The sequence below is a fragment of the Acanthaster planci genome, linkage group LG06 (genome assembly GCF_054643075.1).
Source record: "Acanthaster planci isolate LZ-2023a linkage group LG06, COTS_SCS, whole genome shotgun sequence".
Lineage (NCBI taxonomy): Eukaryota > Metazoa > Echinodermata > Asteroidea > Valvatida > Acanthasteridae > Acanthaster > Acanthaster planci.
The window spans coordinates 22,072,684-22,085,595 of record NC_141782.1 but is presented as its reverse complement, the minus strand read 5'-3'; the positions used below and the strand labels follow the sequence as shown (position 1 = coordinate 22,085,595).

Sequence of the window (12,912 nt, the reverse complement as noted above, 5' to 3'; positions counted from 1 at the left end):
TTGGATGCAATCGGGTTTAAAAGTGGCACTATTTGAGCCATTTTGCTGAGGGAGGGTTTTTCAAAATGGCTACTTTTCTGGACAGGGACATTTTCTGCATTTTAGGGGTGGTCTGCTTCTGGTGAAAATTTCTCAAAAATTCATTGGTCAACCCCCCGAAAATTGAAAGGAAAATGAAAGAGGACATGTGGAACATCATTTTTCTGTGCAGCCTGAACACCTGTGAGAGTTGTGAGTATTTTTAAAATATTTGTGAAGTATGGGGATTTATCACTGCTGTCTACGGGAATTTATTTGTAGTGGTGCACCCCTCAATGCATTAAACGAAGCTGCTCTGGTTCCCGCTGCGCCGCGCCCATGCGAAGAAATGCGGCAACCAGAACCAGTCTATACATGTACTGTACGTTCTGGTCGATTACTCGACATCGGCTATACATGCACGCAACCCTAAAGCCACAGGTCAAAAAATCGATGTTGCAAAAGGTTTTCTGTAAGTTCCTTCACAGAACTTGGTCTCTTATTTATGTGTGTATTTTCTGTGCTCATGAGTTTAATTTAAGTTTGTTTTGCTCGTACTTGAAGCAAGCGTCTTTCAACAAATTTCCTACCGCGGCACAAGGTTTTTCGCCCACTGGTCTGGATGCCTTTACGCGTCACGCACGCTTACCACGCGATACATTGTTGGCCAGTTTGCAGTCGTGATTGCCCGAGTCACACTTTGTGTGAATTGCCCATAATTCTTGTGGATTGTCGCCTGTAGACATTTTTACATTGATTAAGACAGGTGTTCATCACTTTTTGAGATAATTTTGGAAGCTATCGTCCCCGTTCGTGCCATTCAATAAGGACCAAAAAAAAAATTTCCAACCTACCGGCCCTATGTTTAAGAGGCATGTAATTGGAAGCACAACTATTTGGGGGGCCTAATAAAAGACTGCATGCTTGCAGTAGGCCAAAGTTAAATAACCATAATAATCGTGGATTCCGAGAAATCTTGGGAAAGTGTTGATCTAATTCGGGCAAGCAAATTTATTGCATGGCCTGCCCGATCGGGCAAGCTAAAAAAAATAATCGCCGCGGCCTGGGGACATAAAACGCCAGGTTTAACAGCTTAAAATGTGAATTCCATTATTTTCCGCCAATACTCTGTTTTGCCGACGCAATTCAAATCTCATGTTGTAAGTGGTTAATTTAAGCTGATATTACGTATAACTTGCAAAGTGGATTATCACTTGATTGCGACACCCAAAATAATAAGTTGAACGTATACCGCGCACCCAGCGTTCCCAGGCGCAAGCGCTGTATGTACGTACACGCACGTGCGTGCGCAGTTCGATCTCTTTCCGCGTCCCCCGGCCCCGCCCCCCCCGCACGTACGTACGTCTCGACGCTTCGCGGCGCTATACGATCTTTGCTAGTCATGGCTGTTGCAAATGTAGATACATGTAAATCGGACTGATAGAAGTTGCATTTATTTGTTTTTTACACAGGTTCGTACATATAACGTGCATAGATATTTCAAGATCACGGATGGGCGATAATTTTCTGAAAAATAAGGTTTGTTAACAGTATTTCAACCATTTCTGTCCCAGTGTTGTGTTATAGAAGTTGACTTGCCACTCCTTACGTCACTGCGTATGACTTGAACACGTGTATGTCATCGATCGTTAAAATAATAATGTGCAGTCAATACTGTACACTTTATAAACGCGTGTATAAACTAAAAGTGTACAAAAAGTGTTACAGCCTGTACACGCGTTTAGGCGGTTAAGCAAAACACATAAACGGGTTCATAATTAAAAATGTTTAAAACTAAACTAAACTCATCCATGTATTTAATTATAAACACACGTTGCGTTTATTAATAAAAGTGGGTTCAGCATATGAACATGTTGTATGTGTTTATTTATAAACGTGTCAAGATGTTTAAAAAGTGTTGCAGCTTTTGTGTTCAATGTGCGTGAAGTTAGACGCTTGAGTTTTACCATGTAGTGCGGGGAACTTGTACGAGTCTAGTTGACTTTTTGGGGGGTGGTTGTGTTTTTGATTCAATTTTGAGGGGGCAATGCAAGAATCTTTGGTTTATTCTCAGTGTTTCACTTAGCATTGAATACTTTGTGCTTTTATTTCAGGAACCAATGAGAAAATTTCTCAAGCTTGCTCAAGTAAGACTCGAATCCATAATCTCCTGTTTCCTAGTATACCCTTCTTAAACTATCAGACTGACACTCATGCGGTCAGTTGGCTATTTCGGACCAAATCACTCGGCCAACAATCTTGTGGTCATGCAGCTAGCAAGATCACACCAAAGAAACCAACACTGTTCAGTTGGCCAGAGTACACCAAACTACTCAAAAACCTTGTGGTCACTTGGCCAAATTAAACAAAACCACTCAACTAATAATCCTATTTTGGACAAGACCAACATTTTGTGCTTCACTATCTGCAAACTAACTGCCACTTTTTATATATGAAGTTTATATATATAAGAAAAACTTAACATTTCTTCAAACATAACATTTCTTATAAAGTATTTCATATAAAGTTAATTTCAATATTCTACGGCAGTAATTCATCCAAATAATTATTCAACAACACTGATTTTGTCAATAAAAACCTTGCCCTCACTTATGGAGGTTTCTTGAGCAACTGTTGAACAACTCCTGAACTTCCCATTCATTATCACACTCTCAATCATCATTCACGTAATCAAGGAATATGTTTGATTTTAGTTAAAAGCAGTGTATATAAAATTATGGCAATAACCATACAAACTCTATCAGTACTAATTCATATAATTAAATGTATTTCATAATTTAACAGATCATACATTTTCAGGGTGTCTTTAAAAAGAGAGCTGGGATAAATTTATTTATTAAATTCTTTATTTTGGTAATTGGTAATTCATCACCTGTTTCATTATGATAATCCTCTTTCGTACTACATCAAGAAATCCACATTTCCGCCACAGATGACTGAGCACGAAGTAGTTTAATGGACTATAAGTGAGAAATTACTTTGCACCAAGTAGCTGTTTTGATGTTGAACTTGTTCTGTCCAGAGATAGCTACTTTGTCGGAATGACGTAATGTTTGCTAGAATTTCCAAAATGCATGTTAACCACTTGTAAGCGATGAAAACAAGGGTAGAACTTGGTGTTGAAGAAATGGGGGCCATGTTGTAGAAACACTGGGGTTAGGTTGTGGCAAGAATAAGCCCCAAACCGCAGCTGCCTTGCATTAATGATTTTGTTACATGTAGTGCACTTTAATGCTTTACGCTGTGCAAACCTGTGATGCATCTGGTGCAAACATTTCTTACACGTCCACTAAACCACTTTGTGCTTGAAATGGATTTATTGGTGTCATACGAAAGCAGACATGATACTGAAGCAGATTATATTTACCAGTCATATTCAAGAAAAAGATTACTTAATCTCGGTTTCATTTTTTGTAAGACAACCGATATTGTATAATTCCGAGCGTGCAGTGTTTGAAATACGCGGGCGATTGACTTTACGTTTATGTATATTCATCCTCAATAGCCAGTCATTTTTGTGTTCTACATGACCACGGGCTAGTGAAAATGCACACACATCCCATGGATTCGAGGTTGGGTCCCCGTCAATTCGTTTGGAGAACCGTAGGACGGGACAGGAACCAGTCTATCGTGTATGGTCATACGCCACGTCTAGTATGCAGCACAAATGCGCGTAGGGCTGTTCTCAATATCAGAATATTCAAATATTCGATCGATTATCGAATATGTGATATTTATTTTTCGAATTCAACTATTTAAATGCAAAATTCATGAAACTGAAGTAAGAATTTTCTTTTTTTCAAATAAGACAAATCGCACTATTTTGTTTCAAGCAGATTCCAGACATTTAAGGCAGCTGATATTAACAGTTCAATGTAGAATCCATCCTGGTATTTGGAAACGGCTTCTTAACAAATAAATATGAACGCGCCAAGACAGTATTCTTTGTAATACTAATGTATTGATGTAAACTTTGTTGAAATAAAATGATGAACCCTTCATGACAATATTTCAACTTCAAATTGAATGATTAGACTCGGGAGGTTCGCAGAGGAAAATGGCCGCATCAGACAAAATTTTAAGTGGTCTCTCGGCAACCACAAATTGTGATGTTGATGAAGCTTTTTGTTACTAAATCTTTACTAAATCTTGGCTGGAAATAGTCCTAAAAATGAGATATCCTAGTATAATAGTTATGCCTGTGCAATTGTATGCATAATTATTGCGACTGATTTTGTATATGGTTTGTTCATCAACAATCTGTCGGTCGATACAACCTAATATTCGACTATTCAATTGAACTGAAAGTCGAATATTCGAATAATCAATTATTCGAACTGACTCAGTCCGAATGTGCGGATCGCTTGTCAAGGGAGAGGCAAGATCGTATCATGGGTTTGTAGCTCTGTGATCGTACAGTCAGTAGGCATGGTATAGGCCTACAAAAAGTACAATAACGTCTGAGAGCCGAATGCAGCTAATCCCTAACAACTGTGTGGACGGATGTTGGAACAGTGCCGCAGGCAGGATTAAGCGACGGTTGACGGGGGGGGGATTGTATCGTATCGCAGCAGGCATAGAACTATTTCTTTTGAAGAGCCCCGTCAGGTTAGTCCAGGTAACTGGGACCCTACTAGCATTTGTAACAGTGAATCCAGAAAATTAGAAAAAGAGGAATACTACAAAAAAGGCTACATGTAGGCTTTTACTCGGACTATTTTAGATTAATTGCAACACATTAATTAATCTCCTCACTTGTTTCTTAATTTTTCTTGCCTGCGATATTTTTCTTTAAACATTTCTGTCATTCGACACTCGTGAAAGCACCCCTGCACTATTTCAACGAGCGCCCTCTGGTACAAAGGCTAAAAAGGCAGTGGAGCAAGACCGGGTGTTTTCTAAATGAAATATTAATAAGATTATTTATTTACCCAAAAATAGTAGTACCAAAACTCTTCGGAGAGAAAAACACCTCAAAATAAAAACGTGGATGTCGGGACCGTGAGTAAGGCTTTGGGTATGTTTTGTCCCCCCTTATCATGGTGAATAATCCTGAAGCCGCGTTTGTTTGGAATTCCCCTACACCACCAAAAGCCGGGTACGCAACTGATTGGATCTCCCGTCCAATGGGTTTAATTCTTGAGTAAATACTTCAATGACATCACATTCATTTCTTGTTCGATAAAATACTTACTTTAGCATTACAATCTTATTTATTGTTCACAGGATCAAGACATACGCTTATTTTAAACCATTTCTTCGTTTCAGGAAAGGCAACAGCACAATCTTTATTCTACCAATATTTAAAATCACTTCATACGTGAATAAAACATATCTGATAAAAAGATTGCACAATGCCACAACATGTAATCTGTCTGTTGTTATTTACAGTTTGTAATAGCCTCTCACTACAGAGACCTGTTAAAATTATCGATGCCAGTGATTACTTGACATCAGAAAAGGAAGAAAAGAAAATCTTAATTGTCAATTGATAAAAACATACATTCGATTTTCACAATTACACATAAGGTCTGAGGCATAAACGTAACCTTTTACAAGAAAGACAAGCGAGTACAGTATAATTCTATTTTTAAAATTCAGTGATGATATTTCAGACACAAAATAATGATTTGGCAAACTCTTAAAAAACAACGGTTGACAATTTTCTTGGGTTGCAATTTGTTTCTTTGTTACAGGAAAATGCAGTCCTTCAATTATCTCACAGCACTGTAGTAAATTGCCACTTGGAACTCTGCTTTCTTTTTTATTTCATATTTCTTCTTTTTAATTTGATATTTCTGCCTTCAAACAACGAATGACTTATGAAAAAGTCGACGTGGATTACATAACGTATGATTACAGATTTACTCATATTATAGTACTGCGTATGCACATGATAAAAGACTTTTGAGATACATGTTAATTTTACCGCTCCCTAAACTATGAAGTACATGTACATAGACAACTTCATATATTTATTTAGAATCTCAAAACAAAGTTACATAAACTATTTTACCTTCCAGCATTGCAACAAATGCACAGTAATACTAACTTACTCATTTCACTTGCCAACTAGTGCTAGTGGACCACACATATGGGCCCGTTGCCAACATTAAGAGTTCAGTGTGAAAATAGGTATGGTTGAATGCGTTACATTCACAGAACACATGAGATTTCAAGTTACTCTATTAGGCCTACCAAGTAAAATTCAGTTCCCAGTACAGATAAGGCATAGAAAGATTGGGAAAATATGTGTCTATTTTCGTTGTAGCTTTCTTTTATTTTCTGGCATGAGAAATAGGAGCAAGACAGGGAGAATAAGCTCAAATGCAAGAGACACTCTCATTGTATGTGAATTGACAGCCCCGCCCCATGTGGGGGGGGAATTCCCTTTTGTTCGTAGGGTTATTTGTTATTCAATTACGTAATACGTCAATATGTAGAGTTTGTTTGCAAGCACAAGGTGGAATTCCTTGGTAATTGAACCATTCTTTGATTCAAACTGCTGTTGATTGAGTAAACCTCCATTACCCATTCCTCTTGAGATTGTAATTAGCCTTTTATAGAATGAGGGGCCAGTGTTTCATCTGAACGCGATATTATTGTATTTTACTGTTCATTGTAAATAAGGATTTAAAAACTTAAGCCCTGATCTTTAGCCTTATTTCTTTGTCTCCCTATAAATGAACACAGTCGGTTGAATTAATATTACTACTTCACCTTCAATGATGAAGAGGGTCAACACGTTAGCAGAAAAATGCAGAAGAAAGCTCAGTGGAGACTAACCCACAACAAAGTTTGTGCACATTCAGATGAAATCAAAAGGTTTGTGCACATTCAAAGGTATCGCTAACTTGCACTATGTGATTTAGTTGATGCAGTATTCTGAATGGTCAGAGACTCTGCTGGCGGGTAGGTAGGGTCAGTAGAATTTCTACAGGCCAGTGCTAGGTATGGATGGGAACATTGTGGGCTGAGCTGCAACTGTCTCATAGAATGGGGGCGGAGCCATGTTAGCTGGCCGAGTAGGGGCTGATGATTGTCCTGGCATAGAGGGCGCTACACTAACAGACTGTTGAGCCGGATGATAGTGGATGACTGGTGTAGCTGTGTTGGCTTCATTGGCTGGAATCTGAGTCCTTGAGGCCTGTCGAAAATAATAAGGTAATTTTTACTCTGACATCCTTTACATAAGAAATTTGAATTGTTTTGGTTTTGAAATAAAAGCAAACATACATAGCATTGTTGAACCAGAATGATTTGGGACATGAATTCTACAGTACACAAATATACAATGGTTTATAACTACCATCATAATACCTCATTCAAAGATTCTGTTTTGATTGGCCGAGAGCCAATCACATGGCATTTGCTAATGGTAGCTACACATATTTTGCTGAAGTGGACGGCCAAAATGCCAAGAACTGTACACATTACCACTGGCATATTGATTTGTGCATTATGTGCATTCTGAAGTGTTAGCGCTAGAAACCTAGGCTCCGTATTAATGCATAAAGAGGTAATTTAGAAAACAAATTTCTCATTCTAGTGGATGTATCTCTTACATGTATTTCGATCAAATTAATCAGTTATTGCTTAACTTGAACAGATTCTGTGAGAAACGTGTGATAAAATTAATATGGACTGCTGTATCCATGAAGCATTCTGTAAGAAACGTGTGATAAAATTAATATGGACCGCTGTATCCATGAAGCATTCTATTGTAAAATAATATATTGTATTTTTCCAATACTCAGGAAGCTAAAATTGACTATTCACCAAAGATAAACCATGTTATATTTGTTTATACCTCAGACAGATTCAGTTTCTATATTACATGTTTATTTAACTGGTAGTACGTCTGCTTTAGTGATTTTCCTTTTTTTTTTTCTTCTTTTTTGTCATGAGCTGCCCGACTATATGTAATTGTGTTTTTAAGGATAAATACTTGAAACGGAAATTTCTAGAGGACAGGAGGGGCAGTTCATGCATGTGCTGTCGTCTGTTAATGTATAGCAGTGTTTGGTGTAAGTAGGGCTGAGTCAATTCAAATAATTCACTATTCGAATATTCAACTCGATTTGATCGAATATCCGAATATTCGTTTGTAACCTCTGGCAGATTATTGATGATTAAACCACACACAGAATCAGTTGCAATTACGCACACACAATTGTACATTATTATAACTATAATAGCTTCTCACATCTAGGAGTATCTCTCCCTTACATGAATTTTTGCATTCGAGTATTCAAATATTCGATAATCCATCAAATATTTGGATATTTGGCATAGCTCTAGGTGCATGCATACACCATCCAGGCAACAATTCACTGAAATAAAGGATATGAAAACCAAAACCCGATAGTTAGCAGTATTTATTTGTCTCCAAGTGAACATGAATTTTTTTCCATTTTTCCCAGGCAGAGGCAATTGCCACTCCCTCCCTCCTCAAGTTCAAAATAGCAAGGCATCTTACCCATTAACAACTGCAGATATTGAACTCGTATGCTCTCTAAACCAGCGAGTGTGCGCTACGCTCTTTGACCTGTGTGAACTTCCTTGCATGCGTGCACGGTAAATAGGAAAAATAGCAACTGGCATGTGATGAGGACCAGACCAGTGAGAGTCCAGCTCTCAGTCATAAATATGTATGAGGTATGGTAATTAGAATCGCTAAAATTGTGCGCAAAATTCAAGTCTCCTCCGTTTCTTCAAAACTTGTACATTCCTATAAACAATGCAAACTTCTGGAGCATTGAAGACACATATACCAACTTTTTATCTTATTCCAACAGAGAAGCAGAAAAAAATATACGGAGAGACTTGGAATTCAACAGGACTGAATGTAGAAACATCAGTACTTTATATTTGTCCACTGGTTCTAGTAGGTTGCTAAGGCAAAAAATAGAGAAAACTTACTGCTGGAGTTATACAGGTAAATGTGGAACCTCTAAAATAATCACAATAGAAAACGCTGAAGATGGAAAGCAACATTAAGGCCACAACTCCTCCAACTGAAACTCCAATGATGGCATCTGCAGACCATGCTGAAAACGTTGAAAATGATAAGCAAATAAAACTTTGAGAGAAGCTAGGGTAAAGGCTTGAGTTCAACAACAATCTATTTCATGACCCCTTTAATGCAGAAACATGGAATTTCAATTCAGCACACAAGGTAACCAAACCAAGAAACTTGACATAGTATCAAAGAGAAGTATCAAAGAGAAGTACCATTATCTTAACATTTAAAGGAAAGTCTGAACAGATATTTCAAGATCTGGGTGTGAACACATGTTTCTTTAGAACCCAAGTCCGTACTTCCATCTGAAGCGCCATTACAGACCACCCATACATCTTCATCGTGAGTACAATCATTTACATCCCAGTTGCCATAGAAACAGTCAGCTAGTCTGTTTTCATTCCCAGTACAGCGCACATTAGAAAGCCAGATGGGCTGGGAGCTCAACCTATCACCTAAATCAAAATGGGAAACAAAGTAAAGGATATATGATTCATCATTAGGAATATATCCTTCACCCATCCAAAATAAATGAATGAAATGAAAATAAAGGAGGGCTCACGAAGTCTAAAACCTTCTTTAAGCCTTTCGTTATATGGATGTGTAATACTTTTTAACAAATCCACCATGCATCAAGTGAAATATGTTGGACTACATATAATGTAGCTTTTACCAGTTTTTCCTTGTATCTTGTACATGTAGTTTGTAAATGAGATACAAACTATTGGCCTCTTCATAATTCACTGGCAAAATAATTTTTCTTTCAATAAAAATACAACGGTTTCAAGGCCTCTTTTCTCTCACTTTCAAATACATTTTACCAAGTAACATCAAAACTAAACATTGAAGCAAGAATTTATTAATTTATTCTTAAGGGAGAGGAGATTCCACTCAATTGCCCGATTCCAAGTCTCAAATTCAACAACACTCTTAATGCTGGACAAATTGGAACCTTTGTCATACCTCCTGATGTAGAAACAGCAAAATCAAATCCCAGCTCCTCACACACGACATCTGCATCATGTTTGTCCCATCCAATGTCACACACTGTACCCCACTGCTGGTTGAAATAAACCTCCAAGAAGCCCTCATATTCTGAGCTCCCATCCACCAAACGTACCTCATGTACAAAAACTCCATCTGTTGGCAAAAGTAAACAAAAAAAGCAAACCAGACAGGACCTGAGTAACAAAAGTTATCTTTCATTGATACGGGTGTGTAGTACTTAACATCTAAGCGAGCAAAAAAGTTACATTTACAGAGAATGTTTTTCCAGAGGTTGTTTGGAATTAACTGATAAAAGAGAACAGAGAAAAATCACTCAAAAATGACATACTGCACCAGCAATGAATACATGTACATACAACACATACTCAGTAAGTAGCACTGACTTTAACATTTACATTGTAACTAGCCTAATTTTAATGAAAGTGTTATAAATTCGAAATACAGTATCCAATCTGGCTTATCTAATTTTGATTCCTGTTTATTGATTCGGTTCATCCTTACATCGCGGACATTTTTTTTTACCAAGAAAACTCCTGAATCCCACGAATTGAACTGGCAAGCCTGACCCAACTTCACATAAGGCCAAGTGTCTTAATTACCTAACCCTCTGCCCTACCCACTTAATCCTTGTGATAAGCAGCGCCAAGTTTCATCGGTTGATACTAAAGGGCCAAGAGGTGTTGGGATTAAGACACCGAAAACTGTTAGTACCTTTCATTGTTGTGCCTTCACATACCACTCCAGCATCTTTGTCAGGGTTACAGTTGAACCTGAGGGAGAGGTGACACAGTAATAAGCGGCTTTCATCCCCATTACATCTCACGTTATCATACACAAGGGATCCGTAATTGCCTCTTCCAAACCGGGTATCAGTCGTGGCAGATACAGCAGCACCCAAGCCAAGCTCGCGACACACAACTTCAGCATCTTTGAGATCCCAGTTGCCACCACAAACTCTTGTCCAATCTGGAGTGAGAAACACCTCCACACGGCCTTCTAGATTATTCTTACCTCCAATGAGGCGCAAGTCAAACTGATCTACAGGAAATAAAAACAGCTTACCTCAGCTTATTAAACCATGGAGGTAGAAAGTGTGCTAAGCAGAACAAGTTTGGTAAGGAAATCTGCCAGAGATTTCTGAAAGCACTGCCACGATCCAACTGGGACCTCATTGCCCCAGATCCGAAAACTTGAATGAAACATGCATCATAATGATATTACAGAATATTCCAATTATTGGATTGATGAAAAAATCTTCTTACACCAGGCATGTTTCATATTTACACCTGTCCTACACCATTTGGAAGATAGTCACTTACGTTTTTATATACTGCATGACATATTTGAAGCATTTAAATTTTGCTGAACTCAATTTTTCCGATAACCCAAAACGTTCAGGTCACATAACTCCACTCCCCTCCATGGTCCATACAACAACACGTTAGTCCAAATCGAGACCTGTCAATGTCAGATTCCATTGTGTGAACATCATACCCACCTGGTCACACCTCTATTAATAGATTTGACAATTTTTATAGGAAAGAGTTCCACAGGTATGCCAGTAATTATTCCCTATATAGTGACTTATTAGCCATTAGAAAGCAAACACATGTCGAGAAAAGTTCAGTTTAATTAGAGGAGGAAATAAGTCGTTTACTGAGAAAACAGAATATTCAGACTAGTATGACATAGGTTTGTGCCGGGTGTCAAGTGGCGTCCGTATACAGGTATGGAACGCCAAAGAAAGCATGGTCCCAGAGAATCATTACCAATGAAAAACAAAACAAACAATCTGGGCTGAATCCGGACACCCCAAAAGTCAAAAGGCGACGGTCTGTGTATGCATATGAAACCATGAAAACCTAGGAAAAGACGAGCTGCCTTCTTGGACATGGTCAAGTGATATAGTGTCTCCCGGGAAGTGTCTGGGCGGATCCGTGGTCGGACTTGAGCGACATGACCGGGGATTCCTCGAGACGGCCTACGGATGCACTCACCTTGCCCAATGCCACAACCTGAAAAATGTACAAGCAGGACAAAATTGACCAAAATCAACCTTGTAGTTCTCCATTCCCCCAGCATTTTGTCCAGTGCCGACAAAAGTGCCAGAATGTGATCATGAATGTTATCTCATCTGCAATCTTTCGAAGTAGAGATAACTATTCCCAGCGAGAAATCAGCAGCAGTGAACAGTGCACTGTATGCTCCGTTGAGTGTCGCTAATAATACTGCACGTATTTCAACGTTACACTGAGTGGACAGTACGCATACATACAGCTCTACGGTGGTACATAATGTGGCGAAACAGCCTGTGGACTGACGCAAGTTTAGTAATACATGTCTGGTTCCCTGACGCGCGGCGCATCCATTGGCGCGTAGTCAGTAATTTGGTGGTTAGTTCGTCTCCAGACGTCGTGGTAGAAGCATCGCAGTGAAGATAGAGCGAAACGCTAATTCAGCCTCACACACAGCTGGCGGGTGGTGCGGAGCGGTGTTCGGCGATCTGTCGAGGGCAGCGAGCGGTGAGACCTCAGAATATTTGTCAGCAAGCTATCACTTATAATAAGTGGGATTGAGTGTCAGTTGGTGGCTGTAGGTTGAGCAAGAGTGGTGTGAGACGCTTAGGCCTGTGTGGCTTGTGCAACAGTGTTCTCACTACGTGGGATTGGGTTGCTGGAAGCCTGTCGGCCTGGTCGCATGTGGTCACACTGAGGTTCACTCAGAGCTCCGTAACCTAAGCCGAAGCTTGCATGTCTTGGAGTTTGCTACGAGGTTACTCCTATGTTTATTGGGCTAGTGTGTGCAGTTGCAGGACATTGTTACTGTTGATCATACTAAGTGCC

The 12,912-nt window shown here is 39.0% G+C and overlaps 1 protein-coding gene across 2 annotated transcripts; it reads right to left on the bottom strand.

Annotated features, from left to right (window-relative positions):
• Positions 1-5,787: 5,787 nt before the first annotated feature.
• Positions 5,788-12,324, bottom strand: LOC110980097 (neurotrypsin-like). Of its 2 annotated transcripts, none has more exons than XM_022236437.2 (6): positions 12,067-12,324; positions 10,781-11,107; positions 10,025-10,201; positions 9,361-9,516; positions 8,962-9,089; positions 5,788-7,186 (listed from the first exon to the last, which is right to left on the bottom strand). In XM_022236437.2, exons 1-6 carry the CDS (start codon positions 12,149-12,151, stop codon positions 6,974-6,976), a joined length of 1,086 nt encoding a protein of 361 aa, XP_022092129.2. In that variant the 5' UTR covers positions 12,152-12,324; the 3' UTR covers positions 5,788-6,973. The 2 variants fall into 2 exon arrangements, with proteins under 2 accessions (XP_022092129.2, XP_022092127.2); XM_022236435.2 differs by having other exon boundaries at positions 10,781-10,839.
• Between the last annotated feature and the right edge of the window lie 588 nt (positions 12,325-12,912).